The sequence below is a fragment of the Bos indicus x Bos taurus genome, chromosome 4, assembly GCF_003369695.1.
Source record: "Bos indicus x Bos taurus breed Angus x Brahman F1 hybrid chromosome 4, Bos_hybrid_MaternalHap_v2.0, whole genome shotgun sequence".
Lineage (NCBI taxonomy): Eukaryota > Metazoa > Chordata > Mammalia > Artiodactyla > Bovidae > Bos > Bos indicus x Bos taurus.
In genome coordinates this window covers 34,072,061-34,088,391 of record NC_040079.1, presented here as the reverse complement: position 1 = coordinate 34,088,391, position 16,331 = coordinate 34,072,061, and the positions used below count along the sequence as shown (strand labels likewise).

The window sequence follows — 16,331 nt, the reverse complement described above, 5'->3', positions numbered from 1 at the left end:
TCTTGAGAGTCCCTTGGTCTGCAAGAAGATCCAACCAGTCCATTCTGAAGGAGATCAGCCCTGGGATTTCTTTGGAAGGAATGATGCTAAAGCTGAAACTCCAGAACTTTGGCCACCTGATGGGAAGAGTTGACTCATTGGAAAAGACTCTGATGCTGGGAGGGATTGGGGGCAGGAGGAGAAGGGGACGACAGAGGATGAGATGGCTGGATGACATCACTGACTCGATGGACATGAGTTTGAGTGAGCTGCAGGAGTTGGTGATGGACGGGGAGGCCTGGTGTGCTGCGATTCATGGGGTCGCAAAGAGTCGGACACGACTGAGTGACTGAACTGAGCTGAACTGAACTGGACCTTCATGATTTGAACTGTGCTTCATAAAGATGACTCTGGCAACAATGAAGGAGTAAATGATTTGGGGGTAGGGAAAATAGAAGTTGGTAGTCAATACCACAAAGAGAAGACATCGTTTTGGGCTACATAGAATTACGTTGAATTAGAATACTAAACTATGAGCTTTTAAACTATGCATCATATTTAAATATTCATTTAAAATATCCTATATAAAAGAATGAGTTTTGTTTGAACACTGGTAAGAGAGAGGTATAGATATGAGAGACATATGAGAGAATAGCAGAAGGCTGTGATAATTCTAGCATGGATTTAACAAACTTTAACACTACAGCCTTCATATGTTAGGGCAGTTTGCTCTATCATTTTCTTTATTGTACACCCAGAACTCATTATTTTTATAATGAATGCATTTCCTTTTTTTTTTTTTTGTGATTGACCATGAAACTTAATAAGACCTAAAATAGATGCTCTGCGTAAAATATCTGGAAGGTAAGTGGAAAGTATTTTCCCTTTTTACTTTCTTATTCATTTGAGAGTATTTATAGATATATGGGACAGGTTTCTTTCTGTTAAATGCATCCCTCTTTGCTGATTTTGTACTTCATGTTACAAATATTACTAGTTGTAAATATTACCAAATTGCAATATCATTTTCTACTCGACAATTAATAAATGATGGAAAAATTTCCAGATAACCCACAGACATTATTTTACCAGAGGCTTAAAGACGATCTGTGCTTTAACTATAATGGAAATATTGGTGACCTACTTGAACAATGGCATTCATGTAAAGAAAATGAGTAGATATATATCCACAGAGTCCAATGATAAAACCTTTACAACTTCAACTTTTGCTCTTTACTCTAAAATCTCTCTGATCCTTTATATCCTACTGAGAGCTTCTAGAAGGAGCCATAAAGATAACCTGCCAGTTCTGTGAGAAGGTTGAATATAATTCGATCAGGGTTCTTCCATTCAAAGCAAATAATTAAAATTTTATGCTCTGCATAGCTTTTTGTATTTTGGCACCTTGCTCCTGATCAATCCTCTCATAGTATGAGAAACTTAAAAATTTTTAACCATGAAACTGGTTAAGAATCTACTTTCTGAATTTCCAATTTTAATATATGCTTTAAAGCTTAGGGTTATTAAGAAGTACAAATGAATACAATTATCCATGTCACTGGAAGCATGATACTTACTTAAATATTGGAGTTTTGATCTAATTCCAGAGAATGAGTAAAAACTATCCTAATTTAAGTTCAGTCAATTAATTTAGTTTTCCTGTGGTTTACCCTAAAGCTAGCCAATTTTCAGTGAGCTAAAACAAATGATGAGAATATTTATGTTCTTAAATCATTTGACTTAACACAAAATTTGTTCTTGATCCTAGGCAATTTGGTTTAAGTTACTTAGAAATTTTCTTAGTTTCTCAAAAAACTACACAGATGTTCAAGGTGTTGAATTGATAGTTTAGATGTGTGGGTGTTTGAGAATTGTGACAATTTCAAATACATTTTCCATGAAAGTAAAAACAGATGATTCATTCTTCAGTATTTCAGGGTCCATCCACTTTCCCGGTGGCTCAGATGGTAAAGCGTCTGTCTACAATGAGGGATACCTGGGTTCAATCCCTGGGTCTGGAAGTTCCCTGGAGAAGGAAAAGGCAACCCACTCCAGTACTCTTGCCTAGAAAATCCCATGGACGGAGGAGCCTGGCGTCCATGGGTTTGCAAAGAGTCGGACACGATGGAGCGACTTCACTTTCACTTTCCATTTTCCTAAACCCAGTGTACTCAAAGCCACAATGGCAGAAGTGATGCTGGGGCTTTGTGGCCAAGTAGATTGGCTTCAATATGAAAATGGCTTCATGTTGGTTACCTCTTAACTGTAAAAACGTTGGCAGATTACTTGTGTTCTCAAGCCTCAGTTTCTTCATCAGTAAAATGGAGATAATGAGCATCAACCTCATAGCATTGCCATGATTATAAACAAAACAGTGCATGAGAAACGCACAGTGTCTGACATATGGTGTCAGCTTGGCTAAGGGTTGGGAAGATCCCCTGGAGAAGGAAATGGCAGCCCACTCCAGTATTCTTGCCTGGAAAATCCTATGGACCGTGGAGCCTTGTAGGTTACCATCCATGGGGTCCCAAAGAGTCGGACACGACTGAGCGACTTCACTTTCACTTTGGCTAAGGTTAGTGAGTATTATTAAGTGTGATATAGAATTATATTCAAATACCACATGAGCATGAAATGAAATCAGTGCTTACATCAGTGCTTAGGTTTGTAATTTAGTCATTGCTACCCTCCCTTTCTCCCATCTTTTTTCCTCTTTTCCTTCTGTTTTTATATATGGGATCCCCCCTCCCCAAATCATGCTCCTTTAAAACATGAAGGAGACTTCTTGCTAAGGTCCAGAATGCTCTCAGCACTTCATCTCCTACCATAGCCCTCTGATGGGCAGCAGATGTGTCCTGTGGACCAGACACGTCCAGAGCTGTGATCCTCAAGTGGGGTATTGTGAGCCTCTGGGGAGCCATGAAGACTCTCCAGGTTCACAGGCCCAGAGATAGTTTCAAGAGAATCAATGCTGATAACTTCACCTTTCACATATACACCTTCCTAAAATTTCATCTCGCTGAGACTGTGCCTCTAAAGCAGGTGATTTTTGCCCCCATCCCTGCATGGACACCCCTCTGCTCTTCAAAAGAAAAACCTAGCACTCATCTATCCCTAATATGACAATAATTGCTCCAGAGTGAAAAAATTCTGCAACCCCTCCCCCAAACAGACACACTTAAATATGGTTTTTACAAAAATTCTGCAACCCCTCCCTGAAACAGACACATTTAAGTAAGGATGTTAATCAATAACTGACAAATCCTCCACAACTCAGGTCGTTTTCAGTTTTTTTAACGAAATTAAATATTTCATGATAAATCATTGTGTGTTCTTTTAATATACTTTGGAGGGAGCTCAAGGAGTCAAGTCATGTTGCTCTAAGTAAACCCTTCCATTTACATCTGTGTATTTGTGTGAACAAACATTCTCCATGGTTACACTGAAAATAATATCAGTACCAATGCTGAACCCTTCTCATTCTAACAACAAATACTATTGTCTTCAGTTTAGTTCAGTCACTCAGTCATGTCCTGACTCTTTGCAACCCCATGGACTGCAGCATGCCAGGCTTCCCTGTCCATCACCAACTCCTGGAGCTTGCTCAAACTCATGTCCATCAAGTTGGTGACGCCATTCAGTCATCTCATCCTCTGGCATCCCCTTCTCTTGTTGTCTTACTGGATACAAAAGTCCTTAGTTGCTCAGTCTTAGCTGACTCTTTGCAACCCTTTGACTGCAGCCCACCAGGCTCCTCTGTCCCTGGGATTTTTCAGGCAAGAACATTTTCAGGAAGAACATTCTTCCTCTAAGGGATCTTCCCAACCCAGGGATCGAACCCATGTCTCCTGCATCTCCTCCATTGTAAGTGGATTCTTTACCCGCTGAGCTATTGGAGGAAGCAGTGGATACAAAGACTCAACTAACTTAATAAAAAGAATAATTTCCGTCTAAGGGGTGCATTTTTTTGTTTTAGAAATTATTTAAGATTTGTATGTATGCCTATTTCTGAGGTATTCAGATTCCTTCAGTTACATTTTAAGAGTTCAGTAAATGCTAGGGAAAGAGAATGGTTAGTTCAGAGTAAGACAGACAGATCCTAGCTGATTTTGTAAAAGGCAGAATAATAATATTGATCAAGAACTATATACTTAAATTCCAATGTATTAAAAAGAAGTAGATTTGAATGCATACTTATTCCCCTTTTAATTTGGAAAAGAACATAGATTCTGGATTTCATGTATTTAATTGTGTCCTTAGTTCTATCATGGATAAAACTGAGTCTGATCTCTTATGTGATATTGATCTTTTAACTTGAAACGATCATTCCCTAGGCTTTGCATTCCATCATATTTGTTGTTCAGTCTCTGTTGTGTCTGACTCTTTGAAACCCCACGGACTGCAGCACGCCAGGCTTCCCTGTCCTCCACCATCTCCTGGAGTTTGTGCAAATTCATGTCCATTGAGTCGGTGATGCCATCCAACCATCTCATCCTCTGTCGTCCGCTTCGCCTCCTGGCTTCAGCCTTTCCCAGCATCAGGGTCATTTCAAATGAGTCGGCTCTTCGCATCAGGTGGCCAAAGTACTGGAGCTTCAGTTTCAGTATGAGTCCTTCCAATGAATATTCAGGGTTGAAATCCTTCAAGATCTGGTCATTTTGGGCTGGCCAAAAAGTTTGTTCAGGTCTGTCCAAAGGTGTAATGCAAAAACACAAATGAATGTTTTGGCCAACCCAGAAAATGTGTCCTTTATTCTGGATTGCTCCCACTAGCATTAAAGCTTGCTGTGTGGTATTTTTCATACTAAACAATATTTCAAGGTTAAATGATCGTTTCTCAATAAAACAGTGGTTCTGAGGAAATGGAATAGAGATGGAAACCATTTCCACTATTTGCAGGAGCTGAGAAATGGAGCAAGGGAGGAAATATTTTTTATTTTGTTTCTTTTGCATAATTTATAACCATTAAAAAGGTGCTTTTTTGGACTTCCATGGTACAAAATTAGCAAGTGTTTAAACATGATTGTTGGAGGGAGTGAGGCTGTGAAAACTGCAGTATTGTTTAAATTTTTTCTTAAATTGTGATAATGTATACATAAGGGCCATGGCACCCCACTCCAGTACTCTTGCCTGGAAAATCCCACAGATAGAGGAGCCTGGTAGGCTGCAGTCCATGGGGTCGCTAAGAGTCGGACACGACTGAGCGACTTCCCTTTCACTTTTCACTTCATGCATTGGAGAAGGAAATGGCAACCCACTCCAGTGTTCTTGCCTGGAGAATCCCAGGGACGGTGGAGCCTGGTGGGCTGCCGTCTGTGGGGTCGAGCAGAGTTGGATACGACTGAAGCGGCTTAGCAGCGGCAGCATACATAAGGACTTCCTCTGTGGCTCATTGGTAAAGAATCCGCCTGCAGTGAAAGAGATGCAGGAGATATGGGTTCGATCTTTGGGTTGGAAAGATCCCCTGGAGGAGAGCATGGCAGCCTACTCCAGTATTTTTGCCTGGAGAATCCCATGGACAGAGGAGCCTGGCAGGCTACAGTCCATAGGATTGCAAAGAGTTGGACATGACTGAAGCAACTGAGCATGCATGCATGCAATGTGTACATAAAATTTACCATCTTAACCATTTTAAGTGTATGGTTCAGTACTATTAAATATATTTATATTGTTGTATGATTGGCTTCCCTGGTGGCTCAAACAGTAAAGAATCTGCCTGCAATGTGGGAGACCCGGGTTCGACCCCTGGGTTGGGAAGATCTCCCAGAGAAGGAAATGGCAAACCATTCTTGTATTCTTGCCTGAAGAATCCCATGGATGGAGGAGGCTCCTCTGTCCCTGAAAAATCCCAGGGACAGAGGAGCCTGATGGGCTACCGTCCATGGGGTCGAAAAGAGTTGGACACGACTGAGGGACTAACACACACACACAATCAGTCTCCAGAATTTTTGCAGAACTGAAATTATATACTCATGAAACAACTTTGCATTTCTCCCTCCCCCTAGCCACTGGCAACCACTATTTTATTTTCTGTTTCTAGGAACCTGACTACTCTAGATACTTTGTATAAGTGAAATCATACAGTGTCTTTTGTGACTAGAGTATTTCACCTAGCATAATATCTTTAAGGTTCATCTGAATTGCAGTGTCTTTCCTTTTTAAGGTTGAATAATATTACACTGAGCTTCCCTTGTGGCTCAGATGGTAAAGAATCTGCCTGCAATGCAAGAGACCCGAGTTCAATCCCTGGATCAGGAAGATCCCCTGGAGAAGGGAATGTCAACCCACTCCAGTATTCTTTCCTGGAGAATTCCATGGACAGAGAAGCCTGGCAGGCTACATCCATGGGGTCTCAAAGAGTTGGACATGACTGACCGACTAACACTTTCACTTACTTTCAATATTACATTGTCTGTCTATTCTATCTTTTGTCTATCCATTCGTCCATGGATGTATACTTGAGTTGCTTCCACTTTTTAGCTATGTGAATAATACTGCCGTGAACAAGAGTGAACAAATAAATCTTTAAGAACTTGTTTCCAATTCTTTTGGCTCTGTATCCAGAATTTGAATTTCTGCATCCTATGATAATTCTATTTTGATTTCTTGAGGAACCTTCATACTGTTTTGCATAAGTGTCTGCACCACTTAACATTCCTACCAACAGTGCTCTAGGGTTCTGATTTCTTCATATCCTTTCTCACACTTAATATTTTATGGGTTTTTTGATAGTAGTCATCCTAATGGATGTGGGGTAATATCTCATTGTGGTTTTGATTTGCATTTTGCTAATGACTAATGATATTGATTTCTTGGTAAAACTCTATTAGTCTTTGCCCTGCTTCATTCCCTATTCCAAGGCCAGATTTGCCTGTTACTCCAGGTGTTTCTTGACTTCCTACTTTTGCATTCCAGTCTCCTATAATGAAAAGGACATCTTTTTTGGGTGTTAGTTCTAAAAGGTCTTGTATGTCTTCATAGAACCGTTCAACTTCAGCTTCTTCAGCATTACTGGTTGGGGCATAGACTTGGATTACTGTGATATTGAATGGTTTGCCTTGGAAACAAACAGAGATCATTCTGTCGTTTTTGAGATTGCATCCAAGTACTGCATTTTGGACTCTTTTGTTGACCATGATGGCCACTCCATTTCTTCTGAGGGATTCCTGCCCACAGTAGTAGATATAATGGTCATATGAATTAAATTCACCCATTCCAGTCCATTTCAGTTCGCTGATACCTAGAATGTTGACATTCACTCTTGCCATCTCTTGTTTGACCACTTCCAATTTGCCTTGATTCATGGACCTGACATTCCAGGTTCCTATGCAATATTGCTCTTTACAGCATCGGACCTTGCTTCTTTCACCAGTCACATCCACAGCTGGGTATTCTTTTTGCTTTGGCTCCATCCCTTCATTCTTTCTGGAGTTATTTCTCCACTCATCTCCAGTAGCATATTGGGCACCTACTGACCTGGGGAGTTTCTCTTTCAGTATCCTATCATTTTGCCTTTTCATACCGATCATGGGGTTCTCAAGGCAAGAATACTGAAGTGGTTTGCCATTCCCTTCTCCAGTGGACCACATTCTATCAGATCTCTCCACCATGACCACTGGACATCACCAGATGGTCAACACCAAAATCAAATTGATTATATTCTTTGCAGCCAAAGATGGAGAAGCTCTATACAGTCAGCACAAACAAGACCAGGAGCTGACTGCGGCTCAGACCATGAACTCCTTATTGCCAAATTCAGACTTAAATTGAAGAAAGTAGGGAAAACCACTAGACCATTAGGTATGACCTAAATCAAATCCCTTATGATTATACAATGGAAGTGAGAAATAGATTTAAGGGCCTAGATCTGATAGATAGAGTGCCTGATGAACTATGGAATGAGGTTCGTGGCATTGTATAGGAGACAGGGATCAAGACCATCCCCATGGAAAAGAAATGCAAAAAAGCAAAATGGCTGTCTGGGGAGGCCTTACAAATAGCTGTGAAAAGAAGAGAAGTGAAAAGCAAAGGAGAAAAGGAAAGATATAAGCATCTGAATGCAGAGTTCCAAAAAATAGCAAGAAGAGTTAAGAAAGCCTTCTTCAGCAATCAATGCAAAGAAATAGAGGAAAACAACAGAATGGGAAGGACTAGGGATCTCGTCAAGAAAATCAGAGATACCAAAGGAACATTTCATGCAAAGATGGGCTCGATAAAGGACAGAAATGGTATGGACCTAACAGAAGCAGAAGACATTAAGAAGAGATGGCAAGAATACACAGAAGAACTGTACAAAAAAGATCTTCACGACTCAGATAATCACGATGGTGTGATCACTGACCTAGAGCCAGACATCCTGGAATGTGAAGTCAAGTGGGCCTTAGAAAGCATCACTATGAACAAAGCTAGTGGAGCTGATGGAATTCCAGTGGAGCTATTTCAAATCCTGAAAGATGATGCTGTGAAAGTGCTGCACTCAATATTCCAGCAAATGTGGAAAACTCAGCAGTGGCCACGGGACTGGAAAAAGTCAGTTTTCATTCCAATCCCAAAGAAATGCAATGCCAAAGAATGCTCAAACTACCGCACAATTGCACTCATCTCACACACTAGTAAAGTAATGCTCAAAATGCTCCAAGCCAGGCTTCAGCAATATGTAAACCATGAACTTCCTGATGTTCAACCTGGTTTTAGAAAAGGCACAGGAACCAGAGATCAAATTGCCAACATCCACTGGATCATGGAAAAAGCAAGAGAGTTCCAGAAAAGCATCTATTTCTGCTTTATTTACTATGCCAAAGCCTTTGACTGTGGATCACAATAAACTGTGGACAATTCTGAAAGAGATGGGAATACCAGACCACCTGACCTGCCTCTTGAGAAATTTGTATGCAGGTCAGGAAGCAACAGTTAGAACTGGACATGGAACAACAGACTGGTTCCAAATAGGAGAAGGAGTATGTCAAGGCTGTATATTGTCACCTTGTTTATTTAACTTATATGTAGAGTACATCATGAGAAAAGCTGGACTGGAAGAAACCCAAGCTGGAATCAAGATTGCTGGGAGAAATATCAATAACCTCAGATATGCAGAGGACACCACTCTTATGGCAGAAAATGAAGAGGAACTCAAAAGCCTCTTGATGAAAGTGAAAGTGGAGAGTGAAAAAGTTGGCTTAAAGCTCAACATTCAGAAAACGAAGATCTTGGCATCCGGTCCTGTCACTTCATGGGAAATAGATGGGGAAACAGTGGAAACAGTGTCAGAATTTATTTTTCTGGGCTCCAAAATCACTACAGATGGTGACTGCAGCCATGAAATTAAAAGACGTTTACTCCTTGGAAGGAAAGTTATGACCAACCTAGATAGCATATTCAAAAGCAGAGACATTACTTTGCCAACAAAATTTCGTCTAGTCAAGGCTATGGTTTTTCCAGTGGTCATGTATGTATGTGAGGGTTGGACTGTGAAGAAGGCTGAGTGCCAAAGAATTGATACTTTTGAACTGTGGTATTGGAGAAGACTCTTGAGAGTCCCTTGGACTGCAAGGAGATCCAACCAGTCCATTCTGAAGGAGATTAGCCCTGGGATTTCTTTGGAAGGAATGATGCTAAAGCTGAAACTGCAGGACTTTGGCCACCTCATGCGAAGAGTTGACTCATTGGAAAAGACTCTGATGCTGGGAGGGATTGGGGGCAAGAGGAGAAGGGGACGACAGAGGATGAGATGGCTGGATGGCATCACTGACTTGATGGATGTGAGTCTGGGTGAACTCTGGGGGTTGGTGATGGACAGGGAGGCCTGGCGTGCTGTGATTCATGGGGTCACAAAGAGTCGGACACGACTGAGCGACTGATCTGATCTGAATGATATTGAGATCTTCTCATATGCTTGTTGGTACAAACTGTTGTTAATTACTAATATACTTCTTTACTTTGAGAAAATGAAAGCTCCCCTCTCCCACATTAATATTGAGAGAAATTCTGGTAAACTTTAATAAGATACAATCCTATTAACTACTGAAAATTCAAAATATTGAAATATCAACATTCTGCTAGAGTTTCCCAGTTAGTCAAGAACATGACTTAAAAAAAGAACCCTCTAATATTGGTTAATCTTTCATCCCATGTTTTAACTCATATTAAATTTTCTTATCTTAGAAATTCTCTTGAACAGCTGTGAGCTTCTATTTTTCAAAGATTTTATTACAGGTCACCAGAAGAATGCTCATCTTCCCTCTCTCCTGATATGGAAATGAGAGATACACATGTTGTCTGTCGTAGGGAGAAAATTTGTTATCCAGAAGCTCCAGTGAGCTATTTCTTTTATCAAAGTCTCTGTGGTTTCTGTAATACTATACTTAGGTTTATTTACTCAACAGTATTTACTTAATACCTGTCCTGTGTTAGATACTGGCCACTCAAAGATAAAACGGTACAGTGTCTGCCCTGACAGAGCTCACGGACTGGCGGTGAGAGCATCACCATGGACAGTTAGCAGGTTTAACAGAACAGCGTCTTTTGCCACCGAGAACAATCTGCCGAAGATCTCATGGGTGGATCAAGGAAATCAGCTGGGTGAAGCCCAGAATTTAGTGCAGGAGGGGCTGTGAAAGTGGAGTCGGAGAATGAGGTGAATATAAGGGCAATTTAGAAATATTTTAAGCTATCAAAAACCTAACTGAAGTTTTCCTACAAATATTTTGAAGTCCATCCTCAGTTTCTCTTGTCCTTCCATTTTTAGTTGATTATTTCAACCCATTTACAAATATTTCAGGAAGTTCCTTGAATGGATAGATGTGAAAATTACAAATACCTTATTGGTTTATTGCTTGAATTTTACACAAGTACAAACCAATGGTGATGCTTTAACTGCCTGGTTTTACAGCCCTGATCTTACAAGGTCATTTTGTACATAATTTATTTGCATTTAATTTGTATTTCATTTTTGCACTGAAGTAGGAAAATTTATAGTTCATAAAACAGTTTCATGTCTTGTGAAACATTTTAAGATCTTCTTTTATTCATTTTTACCTCACTACCAAGGCACTGCTTTCCCTGGGATCTTATAGTCTCATGTTTAGGTAATTTAAAAACATCTATTAAAAGTCTTGATCTAGAGACAAGGATGTCTCCATGATATTTGAGTTCATGGCTGACTTTAACTTAGCAGTGAAAGTGAAGATGTTATTTCAAGTAACATTTGTGCTTGGGTTAAGGAAGCTCCTGAGTGAGAAGTGGGTTCTGATAACTTTGAATGGAATTACTATCAAATAATCTCAGATTTGACATTGTCTCATGAGATCATTAAACACATTTCTCTTTTTCTACATGTGAGCACATTGAGATACATAAAACTCAGGTATTTGACCAAGAAAATACAGTTAGTATAACGAAAAACAAAATGAGCAGACACTCAAAGAATTCTTCCACTTAGCCTCCCTGGATTAGTTTCAATAATTGACATAACTATTTTGCCCTCTCTGGACAACCTGCTGAAAGTTGATGATTAAAAAAAAAAAAGTATTTGCATAAGTCTACTTTCACTTCCTACATATGTAGTTTGCTTGCCACAGTACTAAATAAATTAAAGAAGCAACTCATCTAAAATCTTCTTTGACTTGAAGGACTTAGATAAGTGGAAATGCATGTAATGAAATAGAAGGAAATGGATATAGAGATAAAGACTGGTAACAGAACAAATAGAAAAATGAAAGAAGTCTCTTTTTTTGAATTGTGCTTTTTAAATATCACTGCTATCTCTTCCCTCCACATTTCTGTTTGTAATGGCAGCTGTGTCTTGTCCCCCTGCTACATGATTGTAGGTTGAGGGTAGTTCTCCTCTTAGCAGTCTGAGTTTTAGGGAAATGGGAGGAAAGATTTTGGTCCTTCAGTTCTCTGCTTTCATTTCTCCTGGGACATGTATGGGATCTATTTTATTGAAAGGCTTATCAGATATATTTTAAATGTTCATCTTTGAAGGAATGCTGTGGACTTTTGTTTTAATTAATAAAATAAGCTAATGTGTACTGAGTATTTGATGTCTGATGGGTGGTGGTGGACTTTTATGTGAGAGTCCATTCTCTGATTTAATCCTAGCAATACATCTATAAAGTTACTGTTAGTAGACTCACAAGGCCTCGCAATTTACAGGCACAGAATCAAAGTTGAACCTGGGACTTTTAGCCTCTAAATCTATAGAGGCTACTGTGCTAAGTACCTTGTCCTCCGAAGTTCAGCACACAGTGCTTACACATGCGAAATTACCTGTGTAATTCTGGAATTTACATGTGACAATTAATTACAGTCAAAAATTAAGAAATATACATTTCCACAGTAGAAGAATAAATACAACCCTAAACATTAATTTGCTAATTATTTTTCACCATGGAGGATATAATTTGATAATCAATCTTACAGATCCTATGTGTTACACAAACGTTTCCAACCTTCTTAAATTATTAACCTTGACCCCTGTGATATTCAGGAAACATATAAATGGGAAAATGCAATAATATTATCAGTAACCCTTTCTATGTAATATGGTGAACTGAGTGAAATGTGATGAGTTACTTTTCTTTGGAAAAACATGTTACTCTGTTTTGACTCAAGGGTGTTAATACTTCTAGTGTTAGCCTGGATTTGTTTTCTTTTGATCCTACAATTACTGCATTCATTTTCCTTAGTCCTCAGAGAAGGAAAAACATCCCAATTGCCAAATGCTAATGACGTGTTTATAGGGTCTTAAAGTGTATATCTCATTATGTTTCTGTTTTTCAGCTGGGAAAAGTTTATGAAGTCAGCATTTGTTTCTTTTGGGGGAATTTTGCTTGTATATTTTAAAGATACATTTACCATCTCCCTCAGGTGATTTGTGCCAGTATCTGTCCTTCATTATTAGAGCAACCAAAGTTTTTCCCTTTGCAGTCTTACACAGCTTAGATAAATTTAGTCTGTTCTTCCAAAAATATTAGTAGTATACCTGCTGCATGTTTTTTCTGAAAATATTTTTTGTTCTTCATTTTTGAAAGTGTATGCTTACCCAGAGACAGTTTATGAATCAATATGAGGTTTATTTTATACTTTTTAAAAAGTTTGACTTGAGCCTTGGTGTTGAGCATTCTGAAGATATAGTTTTGTGGTTGTGATTATTTTAATATTTAAGCAAATAAAAATAGCTATTTGTGTTTCTTTGAAGGCATAAACCTAACATCCTGCCCATTTTTGTAATGAGGCCCCATTCTCTCCAGTCATACAAAGCCTGAAATGAAAATTTCAGGACACTGAGATTTTCTTAGATTCTTTCCTGGTTGGCTAGAGCTCCCACACCATGAAGAAGAAGAAGCAATTTTGATGTAGTTCTTTTCGTTCTCATACAAAAATCATGCAGGAAAGGAATAATAATAAAAAGCTTAGACTTAAATTTTGTATTTTACAGTGACTTCTGATTTGGCAACTCTCTTGTTGGTAGGTTGTAACTCATTTTAAAGAAAAGACACAAAAATTCGAAGTGAGTTGCAAGTCCAAGTTTACCTAGATGAAGTGTCCCAAGTTCAACTTGGCAGTTCAATCACAAGCTCTGTGATACTCGCACTTCACTTTCCATGGTGAGATGCCATGGAATGAGGAGAAAAATGGAGTAAGCGCCTTTAAAATAACTTAAATTGCGAGATATTTTGGTATCCCACATTCAATCAGAAGGCTTGTAATATGTTTTTAAACGTATATAATATATATCACATTGTATAATATGTGATAATATATATTTATTATACAATATACCTTACGTATATTATATACTCTTTCAGTATACTTTATATATATCTTAGATGATCAAATTTTCCTTTTTAAGGAGTTTTTTTGAGTGCGTCAAAGACAGATAACCTGAAGAGATCTTTCACATTGTTCATTTGGAAATGATAGAGAGACAAACTGAAATTGTCCTTTAAACATATGAATCCTTTACTTTGTTCACAGCTGCAAACATTTTTTGAGACATTCCTGAGAGCCAGTTCACCTCTTCAGGCTTTTGATACCATGAGGGAAGCCATTAGCAAACTCCTACTAGCAGCTGAAGTATTCAGTGAAACATCTACTCTGGGACCAAAGATCTTTCAAAGGTAAAAGCAAATTTTAATGTTAAAAAAAAAAACCAAAAAACCTACCTTCTAAAAATTGATTGTTAATAAAAATGTATCTTAATTATCACAAGTAGGTGCTACTTGGAAATTTGTATGTAATATAAAGTATGAACTTCTAAACTTATGTTTTGTAATTTGTAGACCCTAAAAGTTCAGAGTATGTTAAAGACTCACAGTATTTAAACAGTGGTGACAAAAAATAAAGCACAGTTAATATGTAAATTATTTTTTAAATTGTAACCCCTTTCAAGCTCACCTATTTTTATCATATATGCTTTCCATTGACTAATTATATTTTTATTTATGTGCTTTTATTAACAAAATTCAATAACTCTTATCTCCACATCTCATCCAGTTTACTTGAATATAATTTAATGCCTTTTTCTAGGGAAATGTTAAATCTAGCATGTTAAGAAAAGGAGGTGCCTCCATATAAGTTTTATCATGCTTTCTATGTGAATAAGAATGCTTAGCATGGAGAAGTGGGAGAGGTTCCTTTCCCATATTGTGTGTTTATGGAGTCAACTTCATTGTTTCATTTAATGAGTTATGAATACTTTTTATATATCTGTATTTTCTGTAGGTAATGAAACAGGTTCCAAATCCAAAGATAAATTGTATTTAATTTTAGATTATCTAAGCCACTGCTCTTTGTAATCAGTATAGACGTTGAAATTTAACCACAGTGATTATTAATGATGTAGTACCAAATAATACAGTAAACATAGCAAATATAACACATCTTTGTTACCATCTGTTGTTTTTATTTTATTTTTATTAGAGTACAGTTGCTTTACAATGTTGTGTTACTTTCTGCTGTGCATCAATCAGCTGTACATATACATGTATCCACTCTTTTAGATTTCCTTCCTATTTAGGTACCACAGAACATTGAGTAGAGCTCCCTGTGCTATCCTACAGGTTCTCATTGCTAAGTCGCATCAGTTGTGTCCAACTCTGTGTGACCCCATAGACGGCAGCCCACCGGGCTCCCCCATCCCTTGGATTCTCCAGGCAAGAACACTGGAGTGGGCTGCCATTTCCTTCTCCAATGCATGAAAGTGGTCGCTCAGTCATGTCTGACTCTTGGCGACCCCATGGACTGCAGCCTACCAGGCTCCTCCATCCATGGGATTTTCCAGGCAAGAGTACTGGAGTGGGGTGCCATTGCCTTCTCCAAGGTTCTCATTAATTATCCATTTTATACATAGTAATATATATATATATGTCAATCCCAAACCACCAATTCATCCCACCCCCATTACCTGCTTGGTAACCACAAGTTTGTTCTCTCCATCTGTGATTCTATTTCTGCTTTGCAGATGAGTTCATCTCTACCATCTTTCTAGATTCCACGTGTAAGTGACACTATACGGTATTTGTGTTTCTGACTTATTTCACTCTGCCTGGCAATCTCTAGGTCCATCCACCTCTCTGCAAAAGGCACTATTTCATTCCTTTTTATTGTTATCCTGTGTTTTTATTTCAGATGCAGATTATGTTTTCAACTTTTAACTTTCGATATTGGTTACGGCAGTGTCAGGTCCCCTGTAGTACTTCAGGTGAGTATGCCAGAGTGCTCACGGGAGCTTTCCTTTTGGCTGAAGGGTGTGTGTGTGTGTTGTTGTTTTCATTCATTGTAACCAATCAATAAATGCAACATGCATCAAACTTACAACAAACTTATATTTGTGCTTCCTTGGTAGCTCAGACGGTAAACACTCTGCCTTCAATGCAGGTGACACAAGCGATGAGGCTTCGTTTGACCCCTGGGTCGGGAAGAGCCCCAGGAGAAGGGAATGGCAACCCGTGCCAGTATTCTTGCTGTAGTTCAAAGAATTAACTAGTATATGGAGAGTCCATGATTTGAGTTACAGTGCCCACTCTGCTTTCCTGTTGAACAAACACACATTTTGTTTTTATGGTTCAACCACTATTTATGAAGTAATGTGGCATAAAGCTGAGTATGTGTTAATGCAGGAAAATAGACATCTAGCTGAAGAAGGCACTGGTGACCCACTCCAGTACTCTTGCCTGGAAAATCCCATGGGTGGAGGAGCCTGGTAGGCTGCAGTCCATGGGGTGGCTAAGAGTCGGACACGACTGAGCGACTTCACTTTCACTTTTCACTTTCATGCATTGGAGAAGGCAATGGCAACCCACTCCAGTATTCTTGCCTGGAGAATCCGAGGGACAGGGGAGCCTAGTGGGC

The 16,331-nt window shown here is 38.9% G+C and overlaps 1 protein-coding gene across 4 annotated transcripts in view; it reads left to right on the top strand.

Moving 5' to 3' along the window:
• The window catches only part of CPED1 (cadherin like and PC-esterase domain containing 1), a 328,240-nt gene that overhangs the window by 145,038 nt on the left and 166,871 nt on the right, over positions 1 to 16,331 (top strand). For all 4 annotated transcript variants that reach the window (XR_003510710.1, XM_027539149.1, XM_027539150.1 and 1 more), the window contains 2 exons: positions 13,956 to 14,098; positions 15,609 to 15,681. Coding sequence is in view for 3 of the 4 variants with exons in the window: in XM_027539149.1 (XP_027394950.1) it covers positions 13,956 to 14,098; positions 15,609 to 15,681 (216 nt within the window). In the remaining variant the exon portion in view is untranslated. The remainder of the gene's footprint in view (positions 1 to 13,955; positions 14,099 to 15,608; positions 15,682 to 16,331) is intronic.